Source organism: Hippoglossus stenolepis, chromosome 20, assembly GCF_022539355.2.
Source record: "Hippoglossus stenolepis isolate QCI-W04-F060 chromosome 20, HSTE1.2, whole genome shotgun sequence".
NCBI lineage: Eukaryota > Metazoa > Chordata > Actinopteri > Pleuronectiformes > Pleuronectidae > Hippoglossus > Hippoglossus stenolepis.
This window is the reverse complement of record NC_061502.1, coordinates 4,384,076-4,402,386: the sequence shown is the minus strand read 5'-3', so window position 1 is coordinate 4,402,386 and position 18,311 is coordinate 4,384,076. Positions and strand designations below refer to the sequence as shown.

Sequence of the window (18,311 nt, the reverse complement as noted above, 5' to 3'; positions counted from 1 at the left end):
TTTCTATTCTTGTTAGGACATTCATTGACATAATGTACTCCCTAGCCCCTTACCCTATACCTTCACAACTAAATCCCTAAAACCAAGACTTAACCCTCAATCCCTTTGAATTGTTGTATTGAACCAAAATTAGCCCTCATAACTATTGAAAGACAAGCACACACATCAATCAATTTGACTGAAACTTTGATCGACTTCACAAGTTGGAATAAAAAACTTTAATAAAGAATTTTACATTTAAATAAGAATAGGGTTATAATAAAATGTGAGAAAAACTGGTGCAAAACATTGACACAAGACAACATATGATTAAAACACACACAAACCAACAAAAAATTATATTAAAATAGCATATAAAAATATACATTTTCAATACCCCTTTCATGTTTAATTCTGCCTGTACAGGATTAAAGCTGCATGAAGTGTTTTTCCACCACTAGGGGGCAGAAAGAAACACAGCTCTACATAGTTCTGTGATATTATCAAGTGGCACAGGCGTTTGACACAGGGACATGGCTTGTTAGTACTGCTGCAGCTAACAGCTAACAGCTAACAGCTAACAGCTAACATCAAGAGGGTCAGGAACATGAAAGCACTAATTATTCACTAGCTAAAAAAGACATTTCACATTGTCATTTGAAGCAGTGATAACATGAAGGTTTCGCTAGATTTAAGTTACACACTTGTGAAAACATCAACAGCATACTGGATGAACTGCTCCTGAGTGTTAGCGCTGTGATACGACACTGGGCCTCACACACGTACAACCCACTGAGACCACCTCCATCCCCAGTCTGAATAAATACCTGGTCCTTGCATTCTTTCCTTTTTTGTTTTTTTTCTTTTGCTGCCTTGGGACTCTGGAGTGGGTTGGAAAAATAAAGGACAACAGTAAATTATGTTTTGTTGAATTTGACTGCAAAGTCTATTTAAGTCTTTTTCAGTTCTGTGTATTTATATTCAGTTAAATACAATAAATGCATAACTGCAATCACTTTTTATTCAAATATGGGATGTCAATCAGAGAAAGATGCCACCACAGAAACAAATATTTCAAATTGTATGATGTTTTTGTCGGGTTAAGGGAAAGTGCACTTTGAAGACTTGAGGCTGTGCAGAGTCTAACCTCACAGTCTGACACTGGATGATAAATATCAGATAATGTTTGGTTTCCATATTCTCACTATTTCAAGCCACACTGAAAAATTACAAATTACATTTCCACACTTTACATACTTAGTCTCATTCATCGTCAAATGCCAAATTTATCTAAATTTCTCAGTTCTTGTAATGTCAGTTAATTCAATGTGTTTACAAGGACAAACTTCATGAACTTTATGTATTTTTAAGTAAGCACACAAGGATGATTGTTGCACCAGAAACAAAACCACAAAAACCTCATCAGCAGCTGCTTTCGACTGCAGTGGCTCACCTGTGGAGGACCAGGACCTGGTAGTGGATGGGTTTAGCCTCCAGGTCGGCAACCTCACCTCCTCCCTGCAGGTTCAGGCAGCCAGAGGTCAGGCACTGAGCATGGGAAATCCTCCTGGGCACCCGAGATTCTACATAGGAGTCCCTGGAGAGACGTGGAAAAATAGGAAGAGGAGAAAAATGTATATGAATTTTTTTTTTTTTTTGCACAAACCACGTATAAGAATGAAAAATAACATTACGGTCCCACAGACTTATTGCAATGCCTCACCTGTACGTCCACGGTGAGAGAGACATGTTGGCGATGGACGAGTCGAAGGTGCTGACAATCTGAGGCAGCACTGATGGATCCAGGATCAGTCTCGCCATCTTGCCCTGCAGTCCAGTATCACTTCCAAAATTTACAGAGACGCGCCGGCCTTTTCTGGAGGCGAGCAGCAGCGTGGCCAGACTCAGCATCAAGAAAGCTCTCAGCAACTGAATACAAGACAGTGGGTAAGAGCTTTTTTTCTGCTCATGAGAAAAAATATGAAATGCAGCAGCCAAAGACAAATCTAGGAATGGAGCAAACTGGGGTGGTCAACAAAAATGCATCAATACTTTTAGCTGTTTTTTGTCTCTGTTTGAATACTTAGGTAGTATTAATGCCCAAATATACTCAAAATGACAAGAAGTAAAGTTTACTTCTCAATTCAGAATCGAAACATTCCCTACAGTGTGTTCCTGTCCTTTCAAGCAGCTCACATTATGTCATATAAAGCTCAAAGTCGCTCTTTGATAAGTATTCATATGATCATAGATGAGAGATAAATGAAGAAATTGGTGCAACTCACCAGCCGCATGGTCGCGTCGTCTGGCTTTTCCAGCCCAGTTTTCAGTGTGAGCCGCTCCTCTGCTCTTCTGTTGTGTCTACACTCTCTCTGGGTGTGTTTATATGCAGGCAGATGTGTTGGTGTGTGCTGACAACATGAGCAGAGCATTTCCGCTATGACTGTCACTGACTTTAAAGACAACCATGTTGACCTTTGAACACGATTCAGTTTAGTCTCTTTCTATCTTTGTCCATCTAACATCTTCCTCACTTTTCATTCTCTTTGTGTAAAATAAGATAAGATAAGATAAGATAAGATAAGATAAGATAAGATAAGATAAGATAATTCTTTATTAATAGGAATATATTCATATTTCCTACTGTTCTGGATTCTGATATTAAATACATCCCAACGTGCATTTCCACAGCTACAGCTTTAACATGTTACACTCAAGTTACTGCACGGATAAACAAAATTTGTGAACTATAAAGATTATTTTAGGCATTTTGTTTCTTCTGGGCCGAGCCAGGGTATGTTTTTCCCCTTGGTCTCATTCTTTGTGCTATGCTAAGCTAACAAGCTAGCCTCATATTTACAAGAGCAAAGACAAACTTCCAAAGAAAAATGCAACGTGAAGGCCCCTCGATAACAATAGCTTGTGCCTCCTTTAATGATCAAAGTCTCTGAAGTGTTCTCTTGAACTCGTTTTGATCTTCCATTCTCAAGACCCAGTACGGGAAGAAAGTGATAATTCCCCTGTGAGTGACGAGCCACCTGCATCCTGTCAAATGGTGTGAAAACATTCCTTCAACCTAACACCTTTAATGTGGCTGTGAAAGCGGCACACTCTCTTTTTAGTTTTGGAGCTAAAAGGAACAAAAACACCACTGATGTGAGGACTTGAAACACAAACTATTTAAACTTTTCTATATAATTATATAAAATGTAATTTTATGTTTTTTCTCCCAATGTCCAAACCAAAGCAGAGTGGATTTTGTCAATCCAAATTAACTAATTATTTATTTGCGATATCCTTTCAAACTCTGGTTCGGATCTCGTTAAAAAATGTTTTATCCTGAAAGCAGAAAAGAAAGAATGAAGAATGAAGAAAATTTCATTCATGCATTTTTATTGCATTAACACATTAAAAAACCTTCAAAGACAAATAATCCACATTTTGAACTGTGACTCCTATTTTTTTTTTTTAGTTATATAAATCACCCTCACACTGACGGCCCACTCTAAACAATGTAGGTCAAGGAAATGCTGACAGCATAACTATTCTGCAAAGACAAACCGTGTGATAAGATCTTCTCCTCATGCATCATATGAGCAAAGAGCTGACTAACTGTAGTCTTCAGTGTAGTGAAAGGAAATGGTTTGAGAACCACTGTGACACCAGTAGTCCTCCAAAAAGAATTGTTCTACAATTTATACCTCAACCAAAATCAGGCCAACAGATGTATAAAACGAACGGATAACAAAATGAAATTAGATATTTTGTTTTTACAATGATAAAATCTTGCTCTCATATAAAGGGTGCAGCCTATGAAAAGCATTTATTTAAAGCTATTGTCATTGCAGTTTTTACAGTTTTGCAGTCTGTAGCTCTGCAAGTTGAGTGTACCGTTATAATTACTCACTATAACATTAGAGTTAAATTATAATTATTGAATGTGTAAGTCACAAACTAAAACGGTACTTTTTCGTCATTTTATTATTATTAATTAATTATTAAATAGATTTACATAACTGTAATTTACAGTAACAGTTTGAAATTTGGCAATGCAATTAATGAAATCTATTTTTTTTAAGAGCACTTGATTATTAAAAGACGTGCCAGCTGTGGGTCACATAAAAGGTAAAAGAAGTCCAGTTGACTTAGGAGGATAAACTACCTGTGATGACAATTTCTTTTCTTTTATTCCAGCAGCAGATATCCATCCATCTTGCAGGTTTTACATGCTGGAAGTATTAAAGCGAATCATCATTACGACAATATGAGAGTTCACTTGTATACACTTTGGGATAATTGAGCATATGATTGCATAAGTTCTTTCCTTCTTTCATTTCTCTTTCTCCAAATAGCACTTCTTCTCCTGCACGTATTCCCAGTGAAGTGCTCAAACTACAAGCCAGCCATCCTTACAGTGTGCGACATAACAGTCAGCAGCTTTATTTCCCAAAGGTTCAGTTTGACATGAGTCGTGTCCCAGACCATTTATTTATATGGTCTCTCATTACGAGCACGGCTTAGAGGTTTTACATCTAACTAATCCATAATTAGTCACGGGTTTGAAATAATGCTGCATAATGCAACAAATAAACACGACAGACAAAAACGAAGCAGAGGACGCAGAAAGTCAGAGAGAGATTACAAATGCAGAACAGATGAACTGTCCTGTCAGGAACTTGCACAAACATTTTAAATTAAAGGTTTTATTGTTTGACATTTTGGGAAACACTAGCCTGGCCCTGTCTGATAGCAAAATCAAGATGTTGAATATCCCATAAACGTTTCAAGGTCTTCTGCAAAATTTAAGTTAGCAACTATCATTAGATGTTAGCAGTTGTTAGCCGCCAACAGCGGATGTCAGGGACATAAAAGTTATATACTGTGTTTAATTGGTGAACTTTATACATGGTGGGTTAGCATTTTGTTAGCTCTGGGCTGAGCCAGGGTAGCTTTTAACCCCCATGGTCTAGTTGCTAAGCTACGTTTACTGGCTGCTGGCTGTAGCCTTATATTCACAACACATATTATATTTATATTAAGTATCTATATTGTCATCTATGCACATTTAATAAATGAGAAAAAAATGCATGTTTTTAAATATAAAAAAAAAACACAAGAAGGTCACTTGGCGAGCGCAACCGTCTGATTGGTCACTTGATCACCTAATTGCTGATACGTGTATTGAGATCAGATATAAATTCCATGTTCACATGACACTTTCCATCCTTACAATTTCAGGTGTTCATATTAGCACTCTGCATGCACGCGCTTGATTTTATTCATAAAGATATCTGCGTTATTTGTTGAGATATACTCCAAAATGAGGTAAAACCCATAATCCCACTGTGCTTAAGAATCTGCCTGCTTCTGCCATGACTCCCTCCAAAAGTGAACAAGTTCTTCAGCGGCCAAAAGCCCACCCTTCATCCAAGTTTCAAGAAGATCGCTCTAGTAGTGTTTTAACGCAATCCTGCTGAGAGACAGACGAGTACTGAGACAATGATCGAAATCTCCGCTGCTCAAGTTTTTCCTCAGGCTTTGATTAGAAACATTCAAAATCAAAGCTGAACTGAAAGTTTTGAGAGAGACGTAAGTCTATTCGATATGAGTCAGCCGTGGGTGTTTCAAGCTTGAGGTTGGATGGCAGCAGCGGTTTCTAGGAGCGTCTTTTGCATGATTTGAGTGATTGTTGATCATATCTACCGACTGATCGGAGCCACAGTTACATTACAATTTACATTATGGAGCCAAAGATCAGATACAGAAGGTTTTTAATGTGTGGGTGCAAAGATGCTGTGTTCCCCAATGACCTGAAATATCTGACTCAGGGTAAAGCTGCTCTACTTATTTACACTTTCCGTTCAGAGTAAAGAAGTGTGAGAAGGAAGATGGTGGTTGAACAGTGAAGTACTAACCAGTCAAGAGGTGTATCACTACGGGGCCTGCCTCCCACACACTGAGGTCCGGATATATTGCAGGTTGATATAAATTACTTCTTGTAAACACACCGGTGCACATACCGGAAGAGGTTGGATATTTTGGGTCTGATGGGAAACCAAAAAGTTGCAGGCAGTTCCAGCATCCAAACAAATTTACGGTCACATAAATAATAGGTCAACAAGAATGCAGCCAGGGCCTGAGAAACCTTGGAGATCACAGAACAAACTTAGCACTAGACAAGCGGTGATTTCTCCTGTTTGTTTGTAATGTAAACCCTAACCCTTTTTATAACCAGGCTAGTTGCAGAGTGAGGTTATAAAACGGTGTTTATCCAACCTGGTTTATCTGCAGTGAAGCTTTTATAGTCAATGTTTTTCATAAAGTGAAACTGAATAAGCTTGATCAATGTTCACGTGTTTACATATAACTTTGAATTATTTACTAACTGTGGTTATTCTTCATACGTTGCATGTCAACTATCTCAGAGGTCTTTGTTAAACAGCAAACAATTTTTAGAGGCAAGTTCAAAACTTTTCAAAATAAAAGCTCTGTAATAGAGTTCGGTATAAAGCATTGCAGCAACTAAAGGAATGTTGTGCTTTTACTTTGTAAAAAAAATTGACACAGATTCTATGTTGTTGCCATGACAGATATTAGCACCAGTGAATGTCTTTCAGTCGAATATGGTTAAATAAAACAGATCTAATTATCAAAATGATCTGGCACTGATATTGACCAGTGGTGTGAACGAGCTGCCAAGCGCTACTGTAGTTTATCAGAGGTCGTAGATAAAGACATTATCTGTTCTGCTCCGTCCACAGACTGAAAGCTTACTGACCCACTCTCCCACTACAGAGCACTGGTTTTATTAATACTGAACATATCACGAGTCCAAATCTCACCAAAAGTGGCCCTGCACTTCCTCTGGCAAATTAAAATACACATGTCAAGTGTGAAGCCCATGAGATAAAGGGTTCGTGAGATATGCGTTCCACAGACAGACGGACAGAAAGACGTTTGTGGAATTGGTAGGTGGATAAAGTGACATTATTAAAACATTCATCTAACAATCCAAGCCCATTTCCAAAGCATGACATTTAATTTTTTTGGATTAACAACTACAGTTAATTAACAATTTGAAAACTTTTCATCAACTATATACAAACCCAGCCAACTGGAGTGTTGGTAAAACTACTTAATAACGTGATTATTACGGCACAGTGAAAAAAACCCTGCCTTCTTCTCATGAACTGAAATGTTTGTTCATAACACTTACAGTAATCTGTGATAATAACGACATTATAAAGTAACATTACCTGGAAGGAAACAAGTGCATACAAGAATAAAACTTGACTTGATAGATTAAGCTGCATCTTATGCGATCCAAATTCCTTAAAATAATATTTTTGCCCGATGTGGAATTACAGATAACAGGTCATGTGTCTGACTGGTCGTAAATTCAACATTAGACTGCATTTTAGGAAAATTTGTAGAAAACAGCATAAAAGCAACGAGATGTCCAAAACCAGGTGAAACAAACAAAATGTACATGTTAATATGAATCACTGTTTCTTTCAAAGTTCATGTCATCCATTTCAGAAACAGTCACCGTCCTCCTACTCCTCGCTCAGATGAGGAAGATGATGTCATCAGCCATCATGACCTGGTTGTCGTCCTGCATGCGAGCCAAAGCGGCGCGAACCTCGGGCTCCGTGAAAAGTTCCTGGCGCTCCTTGTTGATGTCGTCCATCAGGCTCTTCATCTTCACAGACTGAGCGTGAGCCGACTGGAACACGGCGAACAGGGACGACTTGAATTCTTTCAGTCTAGAGAGAAAAAGGAAAAAAAGTTCATGTTTGTCAACTAATATTTAAGTATGAATCAACAAACATCGTAGAAACAAGCTGTAATTTGTTCTAAAAGATAAATGTGAGTCTACAGACTCCCCTTCACCCAAAAATATATTTCAACCAGCTCTATTCATTGGAACTGATTTGTTCAAATAGAAATCATGCAGACTCGGGATCGAATATTTAATATCATCTACATTGTTGAAACTCTGGCAGGAATCAGTCACCCACCTCTCTGCAGACAGCTCAGCGTCTTCAGCCTGTGATGTGGCGTCCATGGGCTCCGCCTCCTCTCGCTGTGGCTTGGCTGGTTTCGGGGTTCCAGCCTGAACTAAAGAGCATAAGGAACAATGTGAGAACTCTTTCATACAGGAAGTGACACATAACCTGTATATGACAATGATGTGAAGATTTAAAGTATCCTCAAGTATTTCTCAATAATATAATATAAAATAAAATAATATATGCCTAACTGTGCAATATCATCATTTGCAATGTTACTTTGAGCAACATAACGGAATACGTGTATTTATCTCTTTGAATGATATACGTTTACTTGTTGAATATTGATTAATAACAAAAACATTGAAAATACAACATACTAAATACAAGTTTAAAAAACATCTTTGGATATAATTTATAACCCTCAACTTTCTTGCAGTGCTTCAAGTTCTCAGATCATTTACTATAGTAAAAGTAGAAAAACAACCACTATACTTTAATATAAATATACGGTAAAAAAAAATCCCTGTCTTACACACTTAATTTCAAATCATGGTCATTTTAACAACTTTAAAAACTGTTAGGTGGGTTCCTCTATCATAACACATTGTATTTAACTTGCTGACCATGTAAAAAAGTTTATCTTCAAAAGTAACTAAAAACGTCAAATAAATGAAGTGGAGTAAAAAAAAAAAATTTAAAAAAAAAGGACATTTCCCTCTGTAATATGATGACCCAAGAGTATATAGTAGCAAAAATGGCAATACTCCAGTAGAAGTACCTCAAAATTATACTTAATCAGCAATTCCCAAGCTGACTTTCAGAATGAGTTTGTATGAGATTTGTAGCTTACACACACTATTAAATAGCTTTAAATGAAAAACAAGTTGTTTTTGCCTGTATGTCACACCTGTTTCTATTATTTCTATTTGAAGTGTTTTCAAGTCAGCTTGGTTTATTTATAGTCCATGAACACATAGTGCAACCAAGGGCATTGTGTGTATGATAAACAAATGAGTAAACCATTTGATCAATTGTACAATTTCACAAATCTAAGCAGTGAAATAAAATGTCACAAGATCATATACAAAAGTATTATTTTGCTTTAAAAAAAAAATATATATTTAGATTCATCTTTATAAAAATACAAGAATGGACAAAAAACTGTGAAACGCTTACTCTCAGGGACGTTCTGCTCTTCGCTGAAGTCATATGGGCTGTAGCCCTCACTGCCCTGAGAACCCTGGAGCCCCCTGCAGGACACAGGATATTATCACAGATTACCAACAGCGACAGAAGAGGAAGTAAAGCCAGGAGAAGGGTTTCTACGCTTGGCGAGTGCAAGAGTGTTGTTCAGCTGTGCTTCACCGACTGTTTACCTCTTCTTCTGAGTTCTCTGGGAACGCTGAGTGGACGTCTCCTCCTCCTCCTCCTCCGAGCCGGAGTCTCGCTCCTTTCTCGAACGCTTCTTCTCCTTCTCCAGAACCTGAACAGAAGGCAAAACAGAGAGGAGTTCACTGACATGTTACTGCAGGAATATTCAGTCCCCTTGTGCTGTGTAAAAACGAATATTGCTGCATTGTTGAGATCTACGGAGCAGTACACACCTTTTTAAAGTAGGCAAACTGGACGAGCTGAACGGCCACTTCCGAGTCCTCCATCTCCACCGCCTTGCTCATGCGGGACTTGGCGTGAGCTGTGGACAGACGGATCAGCGTCTCCAGTGTTCGGGCCGTCACCGGAGAAGTCTGAGGAGGAGAGGGGCCGAGATCAGAGCCAGTTCATACATGCAAACACATCACGGGTTGTACATGTGATGTTACACTGGCTTCTTAGGAGTTAAGCTGCCACAAGTTGTTTGCATGACTTTAAAAAAGGCACAATGAAAATATTTAGGTACAAAAAGTGGCAAACGATGAACTGCTACACCCTAAGTACTGTATGGTACAGGGCGGGGGTCAAACACTACATGTTTTCACCAGGAGAAACTGGTGACCGACTGGTCCCCAACTAGATTTAAAAATCACGCTGACATTTTCACTCAGTGGGAGAAGTAAATGGGTTTCTGGCCACATTAACATTGGCGCTGTTATTTCAGTGTCTCAGTTATCCTGGGCTCAGACTCTAAGATGGTGTGGTCTGTTAAATTGGTCACCGTGTTAGATTATGATTCAGTCATGAATTCTTGCCGTGCCGTTGGTGAGAGACACGATGGACTACACGTTTGCTATTAGCCAACCAAACAAAAGTGGCCATCTTTTATGAAGTGTGAGACGTCAACAGAAAGGAAGCGCTCGCCACTGACTTCCAGAGACAAGAACAGAAACAAACATGCCGTCCAAAGCAACGCGTATGATACCAGCTCTCTTGTGCTAAGCAAAGCCTAGAAAACACTTTTTCATCTGAGACTCCACAGTGGTGTCTCCTCAGCAACAAGTACACATCACGCAGCTCTGACTCTTACTGAATATAACCCAGTGCATCCACTAAAATGTGGTGAACATCTAAGAGTGGCAATCCTGCTCCACTCACCCTGGCGATATCGGCAGCCATCTGCTCCTGGCTCCTCAGTCTGGAGTACTCCTCTGCGATGTGTTTGGCAGCCTCCTCTGTCAGCACAGGCGTCACACCCTTAGCGATGTGGATGTACTTCCTCATGAACTCCTTACTCACAATCTTGTCCCTGAAACAAAAGAAAGATTCACTTAACCCAATTGTTTTTTTTTACCATAGCCCACGACGTCGACAGAGGAAAAAGGTTTGTGATGTTTCCATCATTCCAGGACAGAGTTGTGTGTATGTGTGTGTGTGTGTGTGTGTGTGTGTACGTACTTCTTCTTCTTGCTCCCATGCAGCAGGTTGTTGTGCTTCTCATAGATCTGCAGCTCCTCGTGCTCCTCTACTATAGCGTCTGGGTCCTCTGTAGCCAGGACGTCTACGCTCCCGCCCATTGCCATGGCTAAAACGGCAAAAGCAACGAAATGCATCATTCGACATTTCTAAATAAGTATTAACTTGTTATACAGAAAAGCCCTGATTCACAGTACCTGTTCCCTCCTGCTCGCGGGGGTCCCGGTAGCGGTGCATCCTCAGCACGTGGTCAGAGATCTCGCGGTCCTGCTCGGCGTCCATCTGATCCAGCATGATGAAGAGGAGGTCGAAACGTGACAGCAGGGAGTCCTGCAGGCCGATGTTGTCCATGGGGGTTTTGTACTGGTCGTACTGGGAACGAGGAGGACGGGAGAGTTTTACATGAGGAAAAAAACACAGAGCAGCTGCTGCATCACACATTAGCCATTATGTGGTTACTTACCCTGCCATAGACGGGGTTGGCAGCTGCCAGCACGGAGCAGCGAGCGTTGAGGCGGGCGTGGATCCCAGCCTTGGCGATGGTGACGCGGCCCTGCTCCATCACCTCGTGGATGGCCGTACGGTCCATGTCGGACATCTTGTCGAACTCGTCGATGCACACCACGCCCCGGTCGGCCAGCACCATGGCGCCTGCCTCCAGACGGCGTTCACCTAATGGAGAGAGGATGAGGTCACACGCTCTGATCAGTACAGAAACTTAAAAGAGCTACAGTATATTTGTGCGCCAGTGGATGCATTTGTGTGCGTGTCGTACCGGTCTCCTGGTCGGTGGTGACGGCGGCGGTCAGACCCACACCAGAGGAGCCTCGTCCAGTGGTGGGGATGGCTCTGGGAGCTGTGTGGAGAACGTAACGCAGCAGCTGGGACTTGGCCACTGATGGATCACCTGATCAAAACAAAAAGGACAATGCATGACGACATTAGTTTGACCTTCAACTCGAGCTTCCTGACTGAATGAGAACATCAGCAGGGAAGGCGCTGGTACCAATGAGGAGGACGTTGATGTCTCCTCTGATGCGCGAGCCGTTTTCCAGCACCTTCTCCACGCCGCCGAGCAGCAGGCAGAGGATGGCCTTCTTGATGTACTCGTGCCCATGAATACTGGGAGCCAGGGAGCGAGACAGCTGATCGAACACATCCTGTGTGAAAGCAGAAAAGGGGTTTTAATCTTCTCACGTGAGACTTAGTTGCTTTTCCAAACGTGTCCAAATGGGAGCATGAGGTCTTACTATGGAGCGACTCTGGCTGAAGTTTCTGATTTTGGCCACATCATCAGCAGAGAAGGACGGGGTCATCTCCTTGCTCATCTGTTTGACGTGGCAGGCGATCATGATGGTCCTGAGGAGGGGAGGGGTTGCAAAATTCGTGAGAACGCAGGGGGATGAAATCTGCAGCTGCGACAGTTAACATACAAGGTGGTGTCTCACCGGAACGTGCCGGAGGTGAATCCTCCCTTCTTTCCCGGCAGACAGCGGTACGTCCCGATCACCTGCACTCGGTCTCCTGGTTTGACCACGTCCACCAGGTCGTTGTCCAGGATGATGTCCACGGAGCGGGGGAGCTGGCCGGCGGGCGCCTTCTCTGGCATCTCCTGCACCGTGATGGTCTGGTGGTCCTTGTAGACGGACAGACCGAACTCCGTCTCCAGCGGGTTGTTCTCCTCATCCTATTAGGAGAGGGAATCAAGTGAGCATGGACCCTGTGACCTTTGGACACGTTTGTTAGAACCTTTTCTTCTGATTGATGCCACAGGGATCAGCCTGCATTTATGCTACGTTACCTTGGTGGGGTAGATGGCGCTGGAAGGGAAAGCGTCCAGGGAGGTCATGTCTGTGTACTTCCTCTCCATCGTCTTCTTAGTGGCCGGGCAGTAGTGGACACTGCGCACCACTTTGGGACGCACCAGAGAACCTGAAGAAAAAGAAGGAAATTAATCGAAGAATCTCGTTATACAACTATTATTATGAGGCCCTCCTGAAACCAGCAGGGGATAATAGTATTTAACTGAATCACTACATTACTTCAGATGGTGTTAAAGAGGGTAGACTGTAGATCCCAAAAGAGAAGGAGGGGGGGGTGATCAATAGAGAACTTACACTTGGTGATGATGCCCTCCACGCAGACCATGCTGCCCAGCAGACGTGCGGTGAGGGTGCGGGGGGTGACGTGCATGGAGCCGAAGCTGCCCTCCAGGGCGATGAAGAACTCCTCATACTGCTTGGAGTAGGTGGCGTCCACCGAGGCCACCACGTCCTTCAGTGCCCGCTGGAAAGCGAGCAGCTCCTCAAAGGCGTTTTTCATCAGTCTGGTGGAGGACAAGGAATATTTGGGTCATGGACTCAAGAGAGAAATGTTTGATGACAGCAAAACACAGGAATCTGACTATATGGCTTTCATAGTGAAAACTTTATGTATTAACTAGTTAGGATCTATGTAAGGCCCACCTGGGGCCCCAAAGTCCCTAGAAAACGCTCCTGTATGCAACAAATTATAAAGTGTGAGAGACTCACAAAAACTACTGAGAATATGGATCCATGCATGCTCAGAACAGCTCTTTGTGCCAAGTTGCTTAACTTAATCAAACTAATCAGTCCACACACACACACACACACACACAGTGACTTACTTTGCAGCTCGGGCCTCGTTGCGTCTCCTCAGGTCGTTGATGTTGACGATGAGTCGAGCTTTGTTCTCACTGATCATGTCCCGGACTTTACTCTGGTAAACGCCCTGGTCTTGCTGCAGGATGGAGAAAAGAAAAACAGATGTTTGATGTTCGTTCACTTTGAATCAAACTCTTCTCGGTGACAACGATTCTCTGATCTCAGGGAGACAAGACGCCTCGAACCTGACACAACATCAGGACTCAAACTGAATCATAACAACGCGCAGCATCTGCAAACTGTTTCCAAAACCATCAGTGAAACAACTGATTAAATGAGATCTGCTTCTTTTGTGGTGCCCGCATGGTTTCTCGACACTTCAACGGTTTGACCGGACTAAAGTTAGACTTACATCATCATCCAGGAAGTCCAGGTAATCCCTCTGAGCCTCCCTCATCTCCAGGTCATCTACCACGTCGGTCGCCATTATGTTCGATTATTGATTCCGCTTGTAAACTCACTAATATATTGTTCAGAGTTCGGTGCCGTTTCCTCCGCCGCCGTCAACCACGCAACTGATCAGGGTTTCGCGCCACAGCGTGCCGGGCACGAGCAAAACGTAAAGCGCGATTGGTCAACTCCACCGGCGCTGCTTTGCATAGTCGGCGCGGAAACGTGCAGCTGTCCAATAGAATCGTCGGTGTCACCACGTGGCCCCGCCTACTCGGAGAACTCCCGCGAAAACAGAGCAGGAAGAGGAGGGCTGTAAAAAAAAAATGGAGGAAAGGCAACGAAATAAAGCGTTTGTGCATTTGTCCAGGGGATGGCGACATTTCTAAGAACCCCAAACACTGCATGTTTACAATGGTATTTCAGAAACCATTAACTCCCACAGCAACAACACACATGTAAATAAACATTCATTTGGTCCCGAGCAACACAAACTCGCTGTGAGCGAGTAGGAATGTTAAAGGCTCATGCTGTCAGATTTAGTTAAAGCAGGAGGACCCAAGATGTAGAGACACAAACGTTTAAACAAAAAGTGTCCTTTTAATGAGGCAGAGTTCTTTACAAAACAAAGTCCAAAAAGTCCACAGTTCTTAAAAAACACAAAACAGAAAAACAGAAAAAGCAAGGGAACACAATAAGACACTAACAAGTGAGGGATGATGGAGGAGAAATGGCAACGGGTGGAGAGACGACCATGTACGACGACCAAGGTAAGCACAGAGACTTCTACACAGGGGAGGCCGGGGTAATTGGACACAGGTGAAACACGTGTGCAGACAAACACAAGGTCGGGAGACAGGAAGTAAAAGGTGGAAACACACAAGGAGCAGAAACCACAAAAATAAACAGGAAACAGAACTCAGGGAGACAACATAAATCCAAACACAAGGAAAACTCAGGTACAGGCAAAAACCAACAAAGAATCTATAATCAAAATGATTTATTAAATATTTATTAAATGTAAATCTGAATATTAGTAGAAGTTACTAAATAGACACTTTGAGATTCAGTCCTTCTCCATTATTATTCAGTTTTTTTTTTTATTGTGTTGTTTGTGACTTTTTTCCTGACACACAATTTGTAAAACATGGGCATTCCTGACTTTTTGTTTATCCTTACACACACAGTATATAACCACCAGCCATTGGGGATAACATTGGGGTTACATAGTTAAGTTGTAATATGGAGGTCAACACTACTGGAGTTTTAGAGCAGCTAAAACAGAAAAGCTTGAAAATGCTGCTGGGCCTGTTTTGCCTTTTAAAACTGGACGGGTATCTTTTTTCTGGTCGCCTTGGTTGTTTCCACAAGCTCCTCTCACAGGACCCCCTGCAGAAGAAGAGGAAACAGCATCGGCCTCAGCTACTTGTAGAACAACATGGATCAATAATTACAAGTGTTTTTCAATCTGTTGTTAGTGCCAACAGCTGTTGTGCAGTTAAATTCTGCATTTTAAAACGAAACAACTGTTTACATGTGAAGATGAGGAGCTGTTATTCTGGGGTGGGTATACATGTTGCATTTACTCTGTTACATGTACTTGGCTAGTTATTTAACTAAATTGTACTTCTGTGAGTAGTTTTTTGCAGAATTTGCAGATTTACTTGTTTGTGCTCTTCACCTGTTTATCTTACGACCTAGTTTGGAAGATTTATATTTTATGGCATAGAATATTGTTGTTATTATTATTATTATTATTATTAATTATGAATATTGTTTTTATTTTCGAATGTCTGCATTGTCCTATCTTGTGTTAATTAGGTTAACCTTTTCAAGTTAAACTTCAGTTTGTGTTGGAAACTGAATATCTGCACACACAATGCTGGCTGCAACCAAGCCTTGAGGATTCAGTGAAGGTTGGAGAGCAAACAGTGCTTTACAGCTTGTATTTAGGCATTTGCCTAGTTTTGAATATGTCAATTTAATAATTACAATCAATGTGACTTAACATTGTTATTACCTCATAATATCCTGTTTGAACACAATACATTCTGAGGAAGTTACTCACTACTTGAGCAGTTTTTTACTCTTACGCAAGTGCATATTTTTACGTTACTTCTACTTGAGTCATTATAATTATAAAATAAAAATACTTTTACTTGAGTACTGTCTCTGTTTACTCTACTCACCACTGCAGGATGCACGTTTTCAGGTGTGTTTGTACTGATGGGGACTAAAACTCATATGGAGCCAAAACACTTGTGTGGACTCAGATTGTTTTAGTTTGGAAACACAGTAGTTTGTAGCCACATCCATACCACTGTGTTTTCAATGTATGTAGCCACATCCATACTACTAACTGGGCTTGTTGCAGTGTGTCAGGACAGTTCTTGTTCATTAATCTGTCTGTGAAAAATGTCCTGGCATGTTTCTAACTGCTTTGTGTGGAGTTGTATTACTTTTTGTCTCCAGTTTTAATTTCCCTCACCTTGTATTAAGCACTGACTGACTTTCTGTTTTTGTGTTCCTACAGTCCACTTTTGTCTGTGGTCCACATCCTCCTTCTCTGCCACCTCCATCACTCAGCTATGTCTGGCGATATCCTGCAACGGGTCAGGACCCTTACCTTGAACATGAACTACTTTGCCCACCTCCCTCGGCCATGGGACATCGTACCTACCTCCCTGCAGTTGCCGAGCCCCACGGTCAAGGCCTCACAGGTCCCCAGCCTGTTCCGAGAGCCCTACATCCTGTCAGGCTACCGTCCGGTCAAACAGAACTGGCGCTGCTACCTCCTCAGTCTATTCCAGAGACACAACGAGTCACTGAATGTGTGGACTCATTTGCTAGCAGGTCCTGTGCTGCTGATACGCTGGTCTGCCAATGCTGGCGCCCTGGGGTACACCTTGGATACAGCCTCTCTACCTCTGTGCCTCTTCATGGTGTCTTGTCTCACCTGTCTGTTCTGCAGTGCGACAGCTCACCTCCTGCAGTCTCACTCTGAACACGCACACTACCTCTTCTTCTGCATGGACTATGTTGGTATAGCCGTGTATCAGTACGGGTGCTCACTTGGACATTATTTCTACGCGTCAGAGACAACATGGAGGGAGAGCTGCGTTGGGCAGTTGTTTCTACCCGGAGCTGCTTTCTGTGCATGGCTCTTCTGTGCTTGCTGCTGTTTCGCCAAGTTCAGGTACAGGCGGCCATATCCGCTGCAGCGCAAAATCTACCAGGTGATCCCTGCCACACTAGCATACCTGCTGGACATCAGCCCGGTAGTCCACCGCCTGTTGACCGTCACCTGGACACAAGAGTACTCGCAGCTCTTCCACGCCTTCCAGATCGCCTCCTTCATGCTGGCTGCCCTCTTCTTCTCCTGTCCAATCCCTGAGCGCTTCTTCCCGGGCCACTGCGACTTTGGGGTCCAGGGTCATCAGATCTTCCACCTGTTTCTGGCCCTGTGCACAATGTTCCAGCTGGAGGCGCTGTTCCAGGATTATGCCAGGCGCAGGGATACGTTGGTGGAGGTATTTGGAGAGAGGCAGCTGTGGTGGGCTTGTGTATCCTTCCCCGCCCTGTTTCTGTGTTGCGTCCTGACAGCAGTCATCACAATGAAGCATGTGAATGAGCAACTGCAGGCGAAACAAGAGAGAGAGTGACAAGTGTCTGTGCTAGCCTGTGTTTACATGCGTGTGTGTGTGTGTGTGTGTGTGTGTGTGTGTGTGTGTGTGTGTGTGTGTGTGTGTGTGTGTACTCGTTACTGTTAGCTCTTTGGGACCTTTTACAGCATAAACACTGACCTTGTCAGGGGCAGTGGACCTTGTGGGGACCAAAACCCGGTATGGCTAAACATCATCTCTGAAGATTAGTAGTAACATGTGAAGGGTGGTTATATGTTAAGGTGTGGGTTAAGCATAATCTGGTCATGGTTAAGGTCAGGGAAGGTTTTGGTTTGGCTGTCTAAATTGAATGGAAGTCAATGAAAAGGATAGCTGTGCAAACCACTGTGTGTGTGTGTGTCCTTTTACATTACATTACATTTCATTTAGCTGACGCTTTTATCCAAAGCGACTTATAATAAGTGCATTCAACCATGAGGGTACAAACCCAGAACAACAAGAATCAAGAAAGTACAATTTCTTCAAATGTCCTTGCATGAGTGTTTGCATACAAAAGTCAGGGATTGGGTATAAATATATCTAATGATAATAATAATAAGGATAATACTCATAAAAAGCCATATTTGTGTAAACGACCTGTATATCTGTGAAGTATGTAATAATTATTTTAATTACTTATATGATAATCAAATAATTTGTGGTCTGGTTCAAGTGACAGCTCTGACATTTTCTGAACGTGTAGCATTCAGTTGTAGTTTGAGTTGTTGTCGCAC

General features: G+C 42.1%; 3 protein-coding genes across 3 annotated transcripts; 1 reads left to right on the top strand and 2 right to left on the bottom strand.

Annotated features, from left to right (window-relative positions):
• Positions 1 to 203: 203 nt before the first annotated feature.
• Positions 204 to 2,392, bottom strand: il17a/f3 (interleukin 17a/f3). Its single transcript, XM_035144204.2, has 4 exons — positions 2,265 to 2,392; positions 1,703 to 1,908; positions 1,433 to 1,576; positions 204 to 860 (listed from the first exon to the last, which is right to left on the bottom strand). The coding sequence occupies exons 1-4, from the start codon at positions 2,271 to 2,273 to the stop codon at positions 728 to 730; spliced, it is 492 nt and encodes a 163-aa protein (XP_035000095.1). The 5' UTR covers positions 2,274 to 2,392; the 3' UTR covers positions 204 to 727.
• Positions 2,393 to 6,999: 4,607 nt separating this feature from the next.
• mcm3 (minichromosome maintenance complex component 3) lies at positions 7,000 to 14,093 on the bottom strand. The gene is made up of 17 exons (XM_035144686.2): positions 13,878 to 14,093; positions 13,489 to 13,601; positions 12,959 to 13,167; positions 12,643 to 12,773; positions 12,290 to 12,528; positions 12,092 to 12,200; positions 11,848 to 12,001; positions 11,617 to 11,748; positions 11,305 to 11,513; positions 11,039 to 11,213; positions 10,824 to 10,950; positions 10,524 to 10,674; positions 9,599 to 9,739; positions 9,371 to 9,477; positions 9,171 to 9,244; positions 8,001 to 8,100; positions 7,000 to 7,745 (listed from the first exon to the last, which is right to left on the bottom strand). Exons 1-17 carry the CDS (start codon positions 13,950 to 13,952, stop codon positions 7,547 to 7,549), a joined length of 2,445 nt encoding a protein of 814 aa, XP_035000577.1. The 5' UTR covers positions 13,953 to 14,093; the 3' UTR covers positions 7,000 to 7,546.
• A 2,410-nt stretch (positions 14,094 to 16,503) lies between these two features.
• paqr8 (progestin and adipoQ receptor family member VIII) lies at positions 16,504 to 17,577 on the top strand. Its single transcript, XM_035144341.2, has one exon. The coding sequence runs from the start codon at positions 16,504 to 16,506 to the stop codon at positions 17,575 to 17,577; it is 1,074 nt and encodes a 357-aa protein (XP_035000232.2).
• Positions 17,578 to 18,311: the final 734 nt, after the last annotated feature.

Excerpts from the sequence above, each read along its gene's own strand:
- paqr8 (XM_035144341.2), top strand. The coding sequence starts at position 16,504 with ATGTCTGGCGATATCCTGCAACGGGTCAGGACCCTTACCTTGAACATG.
- mcm3 (XM_035144686.2), bottom strand. The coding sequence starts at position 13,952 with ATGGCGACCGACGTGGTAGATGACCTGGAGATGAGGGAGGCTCAGAGG. Across the intron at positions 12,774-12,958 it reads GGAGGGCATCATCACCAAGT|GTTCTCTGGTGCGTCCCAAA; the intron begins GTAAGTTCTCTA and ends CTTTTTCTTCAG. Across the intron at positions 11,214-11,304 it reads CCAACCCCGTCTATGGCAGG|TACGACCAGTACAAAACCCC; the intron begins GTAAGTAACCAC and ends CCTCGTTCCCAG.
- il17a/f3 (XM_035144204.2), bottom strand. Across the intron at positions 1,577-1,702 it reads CTCTCACCGTGGACGTACAG|GGACTCCTATGTAGAATCTC; the intron begins GTGAGGCATTGC and ends ACGTCTCTCCAG. Across the intron at positions 861-1,432 it reads CAGGTCCTGGTCCTCCACAG|AGTCCCAAGGCAGCAAAAGA; the intron begins GTGAGCCACTGC and ends AACCCACTCCAG.